Source organism: Corvus hawaiiensis, chromosome 6, assembly GCF_020740725.1.
Source record: "Corvus hawaiiensis isolate bCorHaw1 chromosome 6, bCorHaw1.pri.cur, whole genome shotgun sequence".
NCBI classification, from domain to species: Eukaryota; Metazoa; Chordata; class Aves; order Passeriformes; family Corvidae; genus Corvus; species Corvus hawaiiensis.
In genome coordinates, this window is record NC_063218.1 from 331,573 (window position 1) to 349,144 (window position 17,572).

Here is a 17,572-nt window from a genome sequence, read left to right on the forward strand (position 1 = left end):
CAGAGGGATAGAAGAGTGGTGGAGAAAATCCCTTCACATTTGTGTTGTGTTTTGATGTTGCAAAAACAGTTTTTAAAATGCCAAAATACCCCAATTCAATAAAAATGTTTTGGTTAGTTAAAAGCTGCCTTGTTTAAACAGTTATTCACTTAGGCCTGCTCCTGTTTGGAAGCTGCATGGCTGATGCTGATGTCGGTGTCAGTGTTTGGCATATCTGTGTAATATTTGGTACAGGAACTCCTTAGGAGCTGGAGAGCTTTGTATAGAATCACAGAATGGTTTGGGTTGGAGGGACCTTAAAGGTCTTGGTGTTTTGACCTTAAAACACAGTGTGTATGTACCACCATGCCTGAGATGCTTTTTGGTCATGTCTCCCTGTGAGGAGCTCTGGCCCTGACTCCTGTCCTGACTCCCTGCTGTGGGGTGCAGGGGTGATAGGTGTGGGGGAGATGGGTTCAGGGGGATGGGGTTGGAAGCTGTCTCGGATGGCACTGGCAGCCCCGGGCTGGGGTTTGGGAGGGAGCTGCAGCTGGTCTGGGAGCTCTTGAGTGCAGGCAGTGGGGACTGTGCTGCTTTCCCTCGTTGCATACCACTGCAGGGATGATTCCGGGCGGCTGGAGGAAAGGAAAAGGATGGAATTCATAATGCACATTTCATAGAGGGGGCCAGGGAAGTGGAGCAACCTGTCCATTTGTCTGTGCCTGTGGTGTCCACAGAGCCTGGCTGGCCAGCACATGGACCAGCAACCCTGGGTGCTGGTGGTCGTCAGGGCATAAGGACAGTCATGTGAATGGTGATGGACGGTGCCAGCAGTGTGTGCTGCTTATACATGGGTTAGAGGTGCCTTGGGAAGCTGCTGCTCACTGCTACTGGACTGAGAGATGCATTGCTGAGGCTTTCTGCCCCAAGGAGCGGGAGGATACCGTGAAAAAAGCGCACATAGGCTCTCGGCTGTGCCTGCAAGGCCCCAGGTAGTCACACAGCTTAAACAGAGCTTGCTGGGTTTGACAGTGGGCGACATGGGAGTGCAGAGTTGTCCCTCAGAAATGGGAGATGATCTCTCCATGTGTGTTTTTATCACAGGATATTTCTGAGGCACTGCTCTGTTTTGTGCTTGCTTCGGTGCCCTCTCCCCCATCCACGGCAGAGCAGCGGGAGGTGCCCCCAGCCCGGCGTGCCGGGGGCCGTGGGATCATCCGGCGTGGTTTCCTCACGGCACAGCTATTAATACCTTACAGAGCTGCAGTCGTGCTCTGCACTGCCGTGTTGACTCATCCCATGGATCACTCTGGGCTCTTGTCTGTGATACCAAAGCCTTGATGAGCTGCCTCCACCGCAGCCCCGTGTTTGTGGGAGCCCCCCTTGCGCTCTGACTCGCTCAGCCTTTAATCCGGGGCATGGCAGGTGCATTCGGTTCAGCTGTCCGTGTGCGGAGCTCTCACGTGTGGCTGTGGGCCTGGGGCCATGCCAGCAGCAGGTGTGCAGGAAGAGTGCTGGAAGTGTGCAGGAGGCACACTGGGAGTGTGCTGGAAGCGTGCTGCCACCTTGCCGGCCACTGTCACTGCACGGCAGGCAGCAGTGCTGGGAGTGCTGGTCCCCGTGTGCTCAGAGGGGCTCACTGGGACACGTGTGTGAGGGAGACAGCATGGGGCGTGGCAGGGAGCAGAATGAGAAGGGAAAGAAATGAAATCCCTGGAAATTCCATGTCTTCTGTACTGGCTGTGCTGACCCCAGGGTCACTGTCCCAGGGGAGCCAGCAGCAAGCGATGCTGGAGTCCAGGGCCTGGGGCGGGGTGGTGAGCGTTGGGCATTCCCCTGAGTGCAGAGATCCTGACCCTGCCCATGCCTCTTGGGAAGGCTCCAGCATTCTTGTGAAAATGCAGGACACAGGATGCTATGTCAGCAGAAGTGAGGGGAGAATGCCTAGAATGTACCCGTGTCCCTGCTTCTGCTGGAAACACTCCAGCTGTGATATGAGCACTGCTGCAGGAACCCCATGGGTTTTTTACCTTTCTGAGCACTTGGCATTGTTGAGTGTTGTCTGCTCCAGACAATGTGAAACAATTCTAAAACAAAGTGCTTTTAAAAAAAGGGTATTCCATTTTTCTCCTCAGTTTCTGAACTTTATGGGCATGTTTTTAAGCTGTGTGTTGCAAGGGCAGGTGCTGAAGCTCTTTGTTGTGTAGAAGACAGGGGAAACACACTAAAAATCCAGAAACTAAGCTTTTGAGGAAGGAATATACATTATGTCAGCAGAGGCATCATCCCCGTAGGAGCTGGCAGCACTGCCCCTGGCCTTCACTTTGAGCCTGGGTCTCGCCTTGCTTCTACTTCTAAGATTCCCAGAGGACTGAGGGGTGGTTCATGGCTGTTTGAAGCCCTTCAACAAGGACGAGGATACAGGATTTGCTGGTCTCATGGCTCCTCATGGGGATTCACCCGTCCAGTCCTACAGCAAGTGTCAAACATGGTGGCCTTGTGGTCCTGGCTGGTGATCCATGGCCAGCTCAGCACTGGGTGGCTAGCACAGCCCTCAAAGCAGATCTCTGGATGAGTTTCTTTGATATGATTGTTTTTTTCTCAGGTACTTTGTTTCCAATTCAGCAAAACCCTCCGACCTGTTTACAAGCCACTGACCATTGTGAAACTGAAGCTCCTTGTTCTCCACTTCACTGGTCCCAGCAGCTGGAATGCCACAGATCCCAGCATCTCCTTTTACATACCACATTCTGGCATGGCTACTGGGTGCCTGTGGTGGCTGTGATTTCCCTTTCTCCATCCTCAGCAGATGAACATCATCATCTTCCAGACTATTTTTCCCCCACCACGAAACTGCATTTGCAAAGACCTTGAGAATCCTGACTTCTGGAAGGGTGGGAAGGGCAGTCAGTAGCTCTGTTGTGACCTCAGCGATGACAGATGAAGTCTGAGCCAGGCCCTGCATTGGCAGCTGGCTCCAGCAGCTCCCAGTGTGCACACTGGGCATCCCTGGCATGCTGACCACGTGTAACACTGACCATCCATACAGGAACTGCATGTAGTGGAAGTTGGTTGCTAATTAACAGCGGTTATGGATTCTGCTGCTCCCATGTGTTGTGTGATCCTCAATATGTAAATGACCCTTTGGAGCACTGGACACACTGGCAGATGCTGCACTTCATATCCCAAAGAGGAGGGGCAAAACCCCCAGCATGCAGTATGTTGGGCACAAGGAGCCATCACAGTCTGTAGCATTTCAGTCCTGGGTTCCTCGATCCATTCCAGACAGGAATTTCAATTTCATTAGCCCTTCACCTGACCTCTGACTGTTGCTGGAGCAGGTGGGTAGTTATTCCCATGGCCTGATGCTGACCTAGTGCCAGGATGTGGCTGCCTTTTGCCCTGGCAGTGATGGCATGTGGCTCCGAACAGCTGTGCCCCACGGGGGCTGGGGTTACTCTGGCCGTTCCCCAGCACCGGTCAGACCCTGCAGAGGTTTGTGGTGGGAGTCTGCCCTTAGGAAGTGCTGGCCAGAGGGTCTGTGTGTGCCCCGGGATTCACCAGGGGCTGTTGGGGCTGTCACCCCCTTACAGGAGCAGGTGGCTCCTCTGGAACCAGTGGAAATCCTCTAGTGGGTCTTGCAGAGCCATGTGTGGTGCTGGAGCTGGAGTGTGCCCCAACTGTCCCTACACCTTGCCTGTGTGTGGGCTTGGTCCCAGGTGGGCTCAGGGTTCCTCCTCCGTGCAGGGATGGCTGTTCTGCAGCTGCCAGGGCTGGGGCCGGCGGGGTGCCTGACATCCACACCAGAGGGGAGCTGGTCCTGGGGTGGAATTGTGGTCCGTGGTCCGTAGCTGGGCTGGAGGTGGTGTGAAGGCCAGAAGACCTGTGGGAAACGCCTGGCAGGGCAAGGACCATGGGAGAGTCACCCATTGCGTGGGCACGTCCCACTTGAGAGTGGCCAGGGGAAGGTGGGCAGGGGGTGACAGCGCTGAGGGGTCCCTGCCTTGATGCGCCCCGGCCCTGCCCAACCACTGTCACACCTGCTCCATACCTGAGAAATGGGGGTAGGAAATGAGTTCCTCTACTCTGAAACAGGAGCAGCAGTCTGGGGACGTGCCCCTGGTCAGTTCCCTCCAGCCGATGGAGGAACGGTGGAGGGGCTCCCAGCCCCCGGCAGTGTGTGCTGGGGCTCACAGGTTCTCCGCTCCTCGGAGACACAGTTCCCACTCTGTGGCCATGAGCCGTGCAGCCCACAGCAATTCGAACTTAGGTTTTATAGGCAGATGAGTAACTCAAAATGATCAAATGTAGCAACAGAATGGATGTAAAGAGTAGTATATATGAGAGGCTTTTTTTGTGAATCACAAATGTCACATGAAGAGCTCGACTACCCTGTCCTATTGCAGGCACCAAGCAGTAATTGAGCAGTGCTCACCTTCCTAGGAAGCTGGCATTTGTTTTATGTATGAGTGCACTTTCCTTTCGATTTTTTATCTTTTAAGCAAGTAATGAGAATCACTTTTTGCTTTCATTAGTCAAAAAGGTGTTTTCTGCAGTGAGCTCTAAGCTATGTCAGCGCTGCTATCTCTGCAAATTATCTGTGTGGGGGGTGTGGTATGCTGGGAGAGGAGGGGACACATGTCCAGGCTGACTTTCAGCAGATGTGTTTTTTGATGGCTGTCCTCCTAAGCCACCAGGTCCTGAAGTTCATATTGTCATCTAGAATGTCTCAGTGGTGGGGCGCAGCCACAAGACTGCTGCACCGAGCACTCTGGGAAGAAATGCTCTGTGTTTTTTCAGCAAGGAGATGAAATGTCTGTGCTACCCCTGCAGCAAGGGATGATGCCCAGGCTGGGGAGGATGGGCTATGCCCATCCCTGCACAGCCTGGGGCACCAGCTTCCTCATGTCGATCCAGGTGTGGCTTTGCTGTTGTCATCAGTTGAGGCATCCAGGTGCCAAATCTGCATTTGTCTTCGTTGCACTCAGGGCTGGTGGGTGCTCAGCACTCTGATCCACCAGGACCTCTCCAATAGGCACCCCATGCTCCCGAGGGCTCAGTCCCTCCTAATTCAGTGTCATTGGCAGATATACGTGGGGTGCACTCACCTCTCTGCCCAGCTCACTGACACAGGAGAGGACTGTCCCTAAACCCAAGCCATGGCAGACAGTGCTCGCAACTGGCCACTGGCTGGTCCATTTACTGCAGTCCTTTAAGCCTGATGTTCACTGGTTGTGTTGCATCCAGCTCTGGCTATGTGCTGGGCATTTGACCAGAGGATATTGACAGAGACAATATCCAAACTCTCCTAACATCCCAAAAACCCACCTCTGCTGGTAGGTAACTTTGTGGTAACCTTGTCATCCCAGTTGTTGTTTAAGTCATTTCATCTTGTAATGGTATTTCCAAACTTGTGAACTTGCTGATTTGGGTTTAAGCTTGTGGTAGTCTTGGGTTGCTCTACCAATGGACTTGGCTGAATCCAGGCATGTGACTTAAATCATAGCCACGAATCTAAATTAGCAGCATTAAGTTAGCAAATTTAAATGAGTGTGACATCCCCAGCCAAGGCTGTCTAGGGACCCCAGTGGCTGTGCTGCAGATGCCCTGAGCCGCTGAGCCCAATCCAATCTGGTACTTAGCAGATGTAGATTAAAGGAGCAAAGTCCCACCTGGAAAGGAGAGGTGACAGTCCCTGGCCATGACTGCAGCTGCTGAGTTGGGAGGTGGCCAGTGGGTGACACCAGTGGGGTTTGGGGGCTGCAGCAGGCAGTTTCCTCCACTGTTTGGCATTGCCGTTCTCCTCCAGGTCCTTGTCATCTGCAGGGCCACCCTGATCTGCAGTGCTGTCCTGAAAGTGAGTCCACAGAACATACCTGAACACTGCTGTGGCACTTTGCTTTCTGCCACAAGTCATGGCAGCAAGAATGGTGATGGTTATACTGGTTATGGGCTCCCAGCACTGCCCACAGTAGCAGACTCCACTTTGGACCGCGGTAGCATAGTCTTTTATTTTTCCAGTGGGAACTCAAAAGTTGGAGTAGTCCTGAATACTTGCAGTTCCCAGAAGTACCAGGAAAAAGCACATTGATGGTGCTGAAAAGCAGGGTTTAGGGCTGGTATTTTCACTAATCCTTTTGTTGCCTCTGCTTGCATGGCACCATGGATTTGGTCTGGGTTATGGACAGACCGGACAACAGGAGCAATAATTATTGTTCTAACTATGTGTCTTTAAATATCGATAACGATTCCAGACTTCTGCTTCTGGCTAGCTGTGAAACTGTATTTTAGCTGAGCTTTGTTAATGCATCTCTGGGATGGTAATGGGTCTGAGTAATCTGATCTGAACACGTATAATTGTGCCGGTCCCAAAGGGTGCTGAGTGCTCCAATCGCAGCATGGAGCCCCTCTGAGCACCATTGCTCACAGTGGCACAAGTTCCCTCTGAGACACGTGGGTGCTTCTCCATGGGACCGTGCTCCCACCTGTTCCATGGAGGAGCGTTCCCCAGCCCTCCCGCCTGCCCGTGCCGCGAAGCCTTTGGCAGAGTCACGGATGGATGATCTCACTGAGCTGGCGTGGGCACTGCTGCTATCAGCCCTGTTCCCACCTGCCATGAGGAGCCGGGCCTGGCAGTGTGAGTGATAAAGCTGATTGAACCGCTGGGCTTTCCAGGGGGAGCACAGCGCTTCGGCAGCCGGAAAGCTGCAATCAGCTAAAATTAGCCCAAGATCCATTTTTATTTAGATCTCTGTTGTGGGGGCTTTTCTTGGGTTTTGTTTTTTATTTGTTTTGTTTTATTTGCATTTTTGGGGTTTGAATGACATAAAATTAGCTCCTTCTGAGTTTATTCTGAAAATAGCATTAAGAGCTTAAATGTTCAGTGGAGATGGCTGTAAACCCATTGAGCTGCTGCGATTTCAAGGCCGCTGAGAGTTTCAGCTTAGCAAGTGAAGCACACATGAACCTCTCCTCATTTTCTATACCTGGACATTTGTCATTATGGCCAACCAGCCTGGGAGGTCAGGGGCTCTGCCGGGATGTGGAGGTGCGCTGGGCAGCAGGATGGGCTCTAGCAGGAGAGGCCTGAGGGGTGGCAAGTGCAGTGGCACCAGTGGCTTCCCAGTCACTTTGTTACTTGTATGCAAGTGTCGGGGCATGTATAATTGCATTTGCAAACATCCCTGTCTCTCAGCTGTCCTCCTGGCAGGCAGTGTAGGCACTCTTGTGTCGGGATGGGGGAATGAAGAAGAGCCAGGTAACACAGTGAGGGTGACTCGCCACTACCTGAACTTCAGTTCCACAGTTTAACCACAGTCTATCTGTCTTGGCTCTTTTATCATGTCCCGTGCTTTCCTCACAGAGACTAACCACCATTTGCTCTCCCTTGCAGGCTCTTGAATCTGTTCTACAATGGAAAAACTGCTTTTGTTTCTGCTGTTCATTGGCGTAGCGGTGCGAGCTCAGATCTGCCCCAAGCGCTGCGTCTGTCAGATCTTGTCTCCGAACCTCGCCACCCTCTGTGCCAAGAAAGGGCTCTTGTTTGTTCCTCCCAACATTGACAGGAGGACCGTGGAGCTGCGGCTGGCAGACAACTTTGTTACAAACATTAAAAGGAAAGACTTTGCCAACATGACCAGCCTGGTGGACTTGACGCTGTCCCGGAATACAATCAGTTTTATCACACCTCACGCATTTGCTGACCTGCGCAATTTGCGGGCTCTGCATTTGAACAGCAACCGATTGACTAAGATCACTAATGACATGTTCAGTGGGCTCTCCAATCTCCACCACTTGATACTGAACAATAATCAGCTGACTTTAATTTCTTCCACAGCTTTTGATGATGTTTTAGCTCTTGAGGAATTGGATTTGTCTTACAACAATCTGGAAACCATCCCTTGGGATGCCGTGGAGAAAATGGTCAGTTTGCACACTCTCAGTCTAGACCACAACATGATTGACCATATTCCTAAGGGGACCTTCTCCCACCTCCACAAGATGACCAGGCTGGACGTCACATCCAACAAACTGCAGAAGCTACCGCCTGATCCGCTCTTCCAGCGCGCTCAGGTGCTGGCAACCTCAGGAATTATCAGCCCCTCAACATTTGCGCTGAGCTTTGGTGGGAACCCCTTGCATTGCAACTGTGAGCTTTTGTGGCTGAGGCGCCTTTCCAGGGAGGACGACCTGGAGACCTGTGCCTCTCCTACGCTCCTGTCTGGCCGGTACTTCTGGTCAATCCCTGAGGAGGAGTTCCTCTGCGAGCCCCCGCTCATCACCCGGCACACCCACGAGCTGCGGGTGCTGGAGGGGCAGCGGGCAGCCCTGCGCTGCAAGGCCCGGGGTGACCCCGAGCCAGCAATCCATTGGATTTCACCTGAGGGCAAACTGATTTCCAATGCTACCAGGTCCACGGTGTACGACAACGGGACGCTCGACATCCTTATCACGACGGTGAAGGACACGGGCTCCTTCACCTGCATTGCTTCCAACCCAGCAGGGGAGGCCACGCAGACAGTGGACCTGCACATCATCAAACTCCCCCACTTGCTGAACAGCACAAACCACATCCATGAGCCTGATCCAGGCTCCTCGGATATCTCCACATCCACCAAGTCGGGCTCCAATGCGAGCAGTAGCAACGGGGATACTAAAGTCAGCCAGGATAAGAAGGTGGTCGTTGCGGAAGCGACGTCCTCCACGGCTCTGCTGAAATTCAATTTTCAGAGGAATATACCTGGGATACGTATGTTTCAAATCCAGTACAATGGTACTTACGATGACTCCCTTGTTTACAGGTAAGGCAGCCCCAGCCTGCCCATGTGGGACCATGCTGGGTGCTCCGTGCTGCCGTGTGGCCCCTGGCCTGGGCAGCCCCTCTGCTGCAGTTCCTGTGCTATGCTGTGCTGGCTGAGCGGAGCCTGGCCCCGGCAGCTCATGGTGGGAGCCTCAGGAAGGACTCGTGCCATTTTCTACTTGCAAATGGGAAAATTACTTTGAACAATGTTATTTTTAGATAATCCAAATGGACTTCTAATCCTCTGAACTCATCTGAGAAAGGTTGTGAAGGTAGATGGATTAAATGGATCCTAATGTGCTCGGCTTTATGGAAGCACAGGGAGGACAGAGTCTGTGACCATGTTCCTCACAGCGCTTTCTGGCTGTGCCCGTGCTGGGGAGGTGCACGGGGGCTCTGTGCTGCCAGGTGTAGCTGTTTCACCCTTCAGCACGGGCTTTGCTTGGTCATTTCTTCTGTGAATTTCTTTATCCATTAATAGGACAAGGGGTGCTGGTTTAAACTGAAAGAGGGTAGATATAGATCAGATATTGGGAAAAACTTCTTCCCTGTGAAGACAGTGAGACCCTGGCACAGGTTCCTAAGTTGTGGGTGCCCCATCCATGGATGTGTTCAAGGCCAGGCTGGACAGGGCTTGGAGCAACCTTGTCTAGCGGAAGGTGTTCCTGCCCATGGCAGGAGGGTGGACTAAATGTTGCTTCCAACCCAAGCCATTCTGTGATCCTGTGATTCCATGTTTTTGACGTGGTTGTTCTAATGGGGGCTCTGCCATGCTGAGCCATGCCAGGGGTCTTGGCAGTGACTGCTGCTACATCAAAGGCTAGGTGGGAGCTGCTGGGGGGGGCGGAGATCAGCCGCACAGGGGCTCCGGCACAAGCAGGACAGCCAAGCTGTGGTGGTGCCCAGCATGGCCTGGGCTGCCCCACAGGGTGGGAAGGTGCCGGTGTGTCCGCCGGGTTCATTCACACTGATTTCCTTCTCCCTCAGAATGATACCTCCCACAAGCAAAACCTTTCTGGTCAATAACCTGGCTGCGGGGACGATGTACGACCTGTGCGTCCTGGCCATCTACGATGATGGCATCACCTCGCTGACGGCCACCAGAGTCGTGGGCTGCACACAGTTCACCACCGAGCAGGATTACGTGCGCTGCCACTTCATGCAGTCCCAGTTCCTGGGTGGGACCATGATTATCATCATTGGTGGGATCATCGTGGCGTCCGTGCTAGTGTTCATCATCATCCTCATGATCCGCTACAAGGTGTGTAACAACAATGGGCAGCAAAAGGCCACCAAGGTCAGCAACGTGTACTCGCAGACGAACGGGGCTCAGATCCAGGGCTGCAGTGGGGTGCTGTCGCAGTCCATGTCCAAGCAGGCTCTCGGGCACGAGGAGGGCATCCAGTGCTGCAAGGCTGCCAGCGACGGTGTGACGCAGTCACCGGACACCGGCTCCAGCCAGGACTCAGCCACCACTACCTCCGCTTTGCCTCCTGCCTGGACTTCCAGCACTTCCCTCTCGCAGAAGCAGAAGCGAAAGTCGGGGCCAAAGCCCGGCAGCGAGCCGCAGGGTGAGGCTGGCGGCAGCACCGAGCCCCAAAACTCGAACAGAAATAACTCCACGACCCTGCAGTTAGCAAGCCGCCCCCCTGACGCAGCCCCCGCGGCCCACACGTACAAAAGAGCACAATCAAAGCCAAGTAAGTTCCTCACTCTGCCGGCCGACGCGTCCCGAGCCAAGCGCCGGCGGTCGCTGGGCGGCGAGCTGCTGGAGCCCCGCGGCGCCGGCGCCGGCGGACTGCGCTCCAAACGGAGCATGTCCATGAACGGGATGCTAGTCCAGGCAGACAGCGCCGGTGCGGATAGTGGAAAAGCAACTTTCTCCAGTTCTGAGTGGATATTGGAAAGCACTGTGTGACCTGCTTTTTTTTCTTTTTTCTTTTTTTTTTTTAATTTTTATTTTAACTAAAAACAAAACACCAAATGTTGTGTGAAACTCCCTTTCCCAGGGAATTGGATTTGGAAGTCCACTGCTGTCTCGCTGATTAATGGGTTGTTCATGCGGGGTTCTGTATAAGCCACCCAGTGCACACAGGGGTTCATTTAGTTTTCGTTTGGTTTTGTTTAATATCAAAACCGAAGGCAACATTCAGAGATTAAAAAAAAAAAAAAAAAAAAGGAAAAAAAGATTAAGGGGCGAAAAAAAGCACGAAACAGCACCAGTGCCTTCCCTGCTCTAGGACTGGCTTCCTGGTTCTGCAGTAGCAGAAAACAAAAGAGAGAGTTTTCACAGAAAAAGCCTTTTATAAAGGAAATGCAATTTCCTCCAAGCTAACAAATAACCACTTCTGGATCAATCAGTAAAATGATATTTTTTAAACCGGTCAGACTGTATATTTCTTTTCCGTGACAATGGTGTTGCCTTTGTTTTTAGGCAGATGCTGTACAGGAGCAACAACGCTGTGTTGTTATGTTGTGTAAAATAAAATATTCACTCGGTACGCCAGCCAGCCTCGCGGTGACTGCCCTGCCGGAGCCGGGCCTTGGTGCTCTACAGCTCCCACCGTGGGGCTGGGAGGAGGACAAGGAGGTACCAGGGTGAGGGGTCCATTCCCGTGTGCTGGGTCCAGCTGGCTGGGGCTGGGCCCTGGTGAAGCAGTGGGATCCCACACCGGTTCTCCCTGAGAAGGTGCCTGGCCCACAGCCCCAGAGCAACCACATCCCGCGGCGCAGGCATCATCCCGTCCTGCAGCCTTCGGGGAGGGAGCGGGCCTGGGCGCCTCGGGGTGCAGGGCAGAGCTGCGCAAGGGCAGCGAGCGAGGCCGGCAGGCGGCCAGGCGTGCAGGCAGGGCTGCGGCTGGCAGGGACGCGGCCATTCGGCGCCTCGGTGCTGGCTGGTCAGTGATGATGGTCATCTGCTGCTGTCCTAGACTTTTGGGGTATATTTCCTCTAAACTTTATGGTTTGAATCCAGTTCTTTTCAGTCCCTGAGCACGGTGAAGGGCCTGGAAGATGGTGGTCTCGCCTTTAAGCTGCTCTTAATTGCAGTGCCTGTGGGATAGAGTGATTTTGGGCCACTCTGTAGGGACAGAACCCCACAGCAGTAGGGGACAGCAGGTGCAAATTCCATGTTGTGTGGATGGCAGCTGCTCTGCTCACTGTAAAGGGAAGCCTGCAGTTAATATTAATTAAACTCATATGGTCATCATGTTCGAATTAGAGACGGCTTAACTCTGAACATTTGTGCATTGTGCATTCTCAGATGCCAAATAATAGGTTTAAGATGGGCTTTGTGGCCATAAAAGTGAGAGAACAGTTAGATTTTATACCCTGTGTGCTTGTTCTTGGGGGCACCATAACTAAGGCAGGTGCCTGAGGACAGCCTGGCTCTAACGAGGGCAGCAGCCGGCCCCAGGGCAGTTGTGGGGGAACATTCACGGTGGGGAATGGCCCCTGGCACCCCATCTCTGTCTCCGGGACTCTGCAGCGCAGGGCTGATGCGCTTGGCCATTGTGGGTTGCTCAGGGTGATTTTACTGCCTGTCATGGAAGAACAAAGTCAATGAGGGCGGTGTAAAGGACCTAAAAGGAAGAGGCTGCTTCTTTTTTAGAAACCCTTTTTGCTTCCCTCAGGAAATGCAGAGACCAAATAGGAAACAAAGCCTCAAAATGAGAAAACCCACTTCCTGCTGGAAAAGTTTAAAAAAATACAATAAATCCCTCCTCGGATTGCTCTGGCAACCCATGAGCACTGCATGAACAGAAGGGAGCTCTTAAATACTGTGCTGTCAAGGACAGGGGTGGTCTGTCCAGGGTGTGGCAGTCTGATGGCAAGGGCTTTGCCCAGTGTGGGTCAAACGTGAAGGTCTGAGCCCCAGTGAGGGACTGTGCTGGCAGAGGCACCTTTCCCCCCACGCTGGGGTAGAGGGAGAGTGTCAGAGGTTTGCTGTGGAGCGGTTGCGTTTAATCATGCATTTTAAAAACATCAAATGAAAATGCTTTTATATGTTGTCTAAAACTGGACCTAAATCTGTGTGATGTTTTGTGAAAGTGCTAAAATACTAATGGTGTCTTGTGGTTTAGGGAAGTTTATTTTTATATTTGTAATTTTTCACTCAAAGGAATAATTTTCTAAGCACTGCAGCTGATGTGCTGTCCATGGTGCCTTTGTGTCAAGCAGCATACAGGGACCATATGGCCCTGTGTTTGGTTTGATTCTCTGCTGGTAGTGCAGGAATGGGGATCTGGGCAGCCGGGGGTTCCTCTCGTGCTAGCTTCTCTCCCAGGCTGAGAGGATCACCCCTTGGGAACGCCCTGGGCATGGAATCATCTGTTCCCACTGGAATAACTGTGCAGTGGGACATTTTGTTTTATTTAGGCTTGATTCAAAGTATGGGAGGCCTCATGGAGGAGGAAATTCTCTGTCCTTTCTGTTCTGCAAAACCATAGGTTGCCAACAGTGTGAGACAGAAAAAATGCTGAGATGCTCCTGGATCAGAATAACATGAGGTTATTTCCCCCAAATTGGGATAACTCCTCACCATAGGAGGTGATGGAATGGGGGGTGTGATGTGCTGTGACCCCAGCATCACCCTCAGCTGTAGAGGGGTCTGCAGGGACATGAGCCCAAGGTGCCTCCCTGCCCCTCAGGCATCACCTGTCTGCAGCTCGGCTCTGTGTGCTCCTGCTCAGATATAGATTACCTGAGACTTTAGCCATGAGAGGGTCTTTGTTCACAGGCACTGGTGGAGGAGGAGAAACTACTTCAGAAAGTTCTTTGCTCTTACGGAAATGGCTGGAACACACAGGCCTTCTCTGGAGATGGTGCTCTGTTAGAGGCCGGTGTGGCTGTGCCTGGGTGGAGGAGCCGGCTGTTGTGTTGTCTCTTGTGTCTGTGCTGCCTTCCTGCTGTGTCCAGGCATGTCCTTACCATCAATACATGGTGCTGCTTCGCTCTGGTGCCATCGTGGCTTTATTTCTGCAGCGTGTCCCCATGCATTTGCCAGCCCTCCCCTTGCGCCCACGTGGCCCTGCAGCCATGGAGAGGGAGCTGCGAAGCACAGCCATGTGTCCTGTGCATGGGAGAGGGGACACAGCTCCTGGGCACCTGCTGCTCTGGCTGGGAAGGGCCCGGCACCGCTGGGGTGTACCACCTGCCCGAGAGCTCCTGCCGAGGCACTGGCTCGAGGTGGTCTCCTCCCTGCTGGCGGCAGAGCTGCTAGAGGCTTGGTGCCAGTGGCACAGGGATGCTCCTGCCTCCTGGGGACCATGACAGCCCTGCTGGGCATTGCTCTGGGAGCATCCCAGACCAGTGGAGTGACACTGAGCTGTGGTGGGTGGACAGTCCTGTGCAGCTGTGTGTGCCCTCTAGAAAGTGCAGTCGGGCCCTTCCTGTGCCATGGCGAGACTGTGCCCGAAGCCGTGGTGGGCACCCAGCACAGAGATGGGCACGCTGCTTCCCTGGGAATGGCTTCAAACCAGGAGTAATGGCTACAGCTACTACCAGGATCACTTCTCTTCCCATCAACCAAGGGGAAACAGAGCCTCAGCGATACTGGAGCTTTGTGGTACTGGAGCCTGAGCAGTACCACTTGCAGAGTGGCCACACGTGTCAGCACTGTGATCGCTCAGGAACATTCACCTCCCTGTTCCATGGTGCTGCTGCCCACTCGGAGTGCAGCATCACTGCCCAAAAGCCACTCTAACAGCATCCACCCAGTTGCACGGTGCCTTCTCCTGGCAGTAATTCTAATGTTGGTCAGAGTTCTGGTTTAAAAGCAGCAAACTGTGACCAGTCTGCAGAGTCCTGCTTACAAATAACGTGGTTCTCCCATTTCCCCTTTGCAAATGCGTCCCTATGTGCCTGGCTGTGTGTTGGGGTGCTGGGCCTGGGGCAGAGCCTGTGCTGCCAGATCACGCCATGCTGGGGTGGTCACCCACCATGGCCCCTCAGCCCAGCTGGGGCTCCCCGCAGGCCAAGCTCCAAGTCCTCGGCCACTGGTTGTGTGGTGCTGCACCCCATGTGACTGTGGAATTGTCCCTGTGGGCATCAGGCACGGCAGAGGGGTCTGGCTGGTGCCAGCCTACCTATTCAGCAGCAGCTTGTCCACCCTTCGCTGCTGGCTGCGGGCAGGCGCACGGCAGCGGGCACGGAGTGCCAGGAAAACCAGCTCTGTGAATAGGAACACCTGTGCCCAGTGCTGAGTGTCTCTGGTGAGTGGCTGAGGTCTGGAGAGTGGCTGAGGTCTGGCTGTCACAGCGGCACAGAGCCCGTGGAACAGGGCTGTGCCGGGCGTGGGGCAGCAGCAGTGCCCGCTACAGTGCCTACACCCCGCACCAGTAACGCAGCCCAGCAAAAGGGGAATCACACTGGTTTTGGTGACTGTGGACTTCTAATGCAATAGATTTATTTGCAAGAGCCAATGTCAAGGCTGCTGCTGGAGAGAAAGGGAAGCTTGGCTTTGAAGGAAGGAAACTTGAAAAGGAAGGAGCAAATGTGGCACGTGGCTGGCTGCAGACCCCACATCAGGGACTGTGTTTGTATTAAAATGAACAGAATAAGCTCCAGGTTTTGTGGTGCTGTGTCGTTTCAAGAACTGCACTTTAGAAGCATCTGGCTCAGGAACAGTGAGCCCAGGCTGGTGTGCCTGACTTGGTCTGAGCTGGTTTTCCTCCTGCACTGCCAGGTTGCTGCTCTCGAGGCACCTGCAGTGCTGTGTGCAAGCTGTGCCATCTCCTCTGCAGGGGAAATTCCCACTGGGAGAGGGAATGAGGAAGAGCAGTCAGGGTTGGAGCCCAGTCCCCTCGGTAGGCACACAGGGACCCCCACCTGGCCTAAGCCTGGGCTCCCCGTGGCCAATCTGTAGTCTGGGGGCTGTAACCCACAGCAACCCAAAGATGAGTTTAAAGTGCTGCCTGATTGGTATTTGCATATGGCAGCGGCACGTCTGCTCTCCCCGAGGTAAGTGGGGCTGTGCTGGCTGGCAGGAGAGGCCGGTGCAGTGGGACCAGGTGAGGTGGTGGAACAACTGCCTCGTGGGCTGTCCCTGTGCCCTGGGGTTGATGTGGGGGCTCGGGGCAGGACAATGACACATGGCACATCCTCGCTGCAGCGGCCTTTCCTCGTGCGTGCAAACCTCAGGGGAAGGCGAGTGCTGTGTCTGTGCCCACCTGCTGCTCTGCTCTGGTGTCCTCAGCTCTGTGTGAACCCCTGGCAGTGTGTGGAGTTGGAGTCCCTGCCATGGGCAAAGGCTTGGCCTATGCAAGGGCAGAAGCGTATCTGGAAAATGGAGAAGTCTCTGGTTCTGGAACAATGAGCTTTGCTGGTTCTGTTGGGGGTTTTGGGGGTTGTCTTGTTAGTTGGATTTTCCCTGAAGCAGCAGCAGCAGCAGTAGTGCTGCGCCTGCCCTCCCTGATGGTGACAAGGCTTGTGGCAGAGGTATGGGTGGGGGACATCGGGTGCTGCTAGCCCAGTCTCCCATCAGCCCAGTCTCCTGTTAGCTGCCACGCTCTGCTGCTGCGCCCCAGCCCCTGCAGTGCACATGGCACCGAGACAGTGGGTGCCAGGGCCGAGGGTAGGCTCTGCTGCTGCTTCCTGCCTGGGCTGGCTCTGTGGCAGCTTCTGGGACCCTTGGTGCAGTGCCCAGCTGGCTGTGCAGCCGTGCCCGGGACTGTCAGTGGGAGCTGTGCCCAGACTGGCCCCATGGCAGCTCCTGGGGCTCTTGGTGTGGTCCCACATCAGCGTGGCTTTGGCCATGGGAAGGGCTGCTCTGCTCCTCGTCCCCTCACCGTCTCTGTTCTGTCTCTTTGCGCAGAAGCCGGGGCCTCTCTGCAGGACACCAGCCCTTCTCCACTCCCCGAAAACGCTGCCACCGATGTTCTTACTCGGCAGAAAACAATACGGTTCCAACTCTCCGAGGATTGACGTGTCGCACCGCACTCACCCCACCGAAACCTTTACTTGAAGCTGCAGCCGAGGCCACGTGGCCGTCAAGGTCGGCTGCCTCGATAAACTGTCTTCCCCCCTCACAGGCTGCCCATCTCCCATCTGCCACTTTAAGTCTAAAATACCTGTTTTTTTCTGGTGTCCAAGGTTTTTATAACTAGAAATTATGATGAAAAATCTGGTGGCAACAGCTGCAGTCCCAGGTCATGTTCCATGTCGCCAGTGGTGAGGTAACGAGCTGTAAACATGGTAGCTTCAATCACCTGAACAAATAAATGTTTTACTACAATGGCATGGGCATGTTGGTTGATCCAGGGGGTTGTGCCTGGCAGATTGGTTGATCCAGAGAGGCTCTGTGCTGCCTGGGGCCCATGCCCATGGAGAGGCCCCATGCTGCCTGGGGTCTGTGCCCACAGAAAGGACCCCATGCTGCCCGGGGTCCATGTGCTCAGCCGAGCTGTGCGAGGTGGGGCCGGGCACTGCAGTGAGCGATTCCTGTGTGTCTGAGTGGGAGCAGTGAGCTGTGCCTGGCTGCAGGCCCAGCTTGTGGCTCTTGGTGCCACTGGCCCAGGGTGACCAGCTGGGTCAGGCAGCCATGCCGCCAGAGAGCTGCCTGGCTTTGCCCCGTGGTGCTGGGCAATGACATGGGCTTTGGGCAGAGGGAGCCCTGTCTGCCCTTGCGGGAAAGCCCTGGGGCACGAGGGTGCTGCCCCACAGAGCCCCCTTCCCTGTGGCAGGAGGGCAGCCTGGGCTGTGGTGGGTGACAGCACTGCAGGCTGCTCCAGCCCCATGTGCCAGGGGTGCCATGGAGCGGGCAAAGTGCTGGGCACAGTGTGCCAGGAGCTCTGG

At 54.3% G+C, this 17,572-nt stretch overlaps 1 protein-coding gene across 4 annotated transcripts in view; it reads left to right on the forward strand.

Annotated features, from left to right (window-relative positions):
* Positions 1-17,017, forward strand: part of LRFN5 (leucine rich repeat and fibronectin type III domain containing 5) — a 39,057-nt gene extending 22,040 nt beyond the window's left edge. For 3 of the 4 annotated variants that reach the window (XM_048307410.1, XM_048307409.1, XM_048307411.1), the window contains exons 2-3: positions 7,373-8,780; positions 9,767-11,285. In XM_048307410.1, the coding sequence (XP_048163367.1) occupies positions 7,393-8,780; positions 9,767-10,697 (2,319 nt within the window). In that variant the 5' untranslated portion in view covers positions 7,373-7,392 and the 3' untranslated portion in view covers positions 10,698-11,285. Of the gene's footprint in view, positions 1-7,372; positions 8,781-9,766; positions 11,286-16,592 lie in introns of those variants that run through there. The other variant, XM_048307412.1, reaches the window with a different exon arrangement.
* The last annotated feature ends 555 nt before the right edge of the window (positions 17,018-17,572 follow it).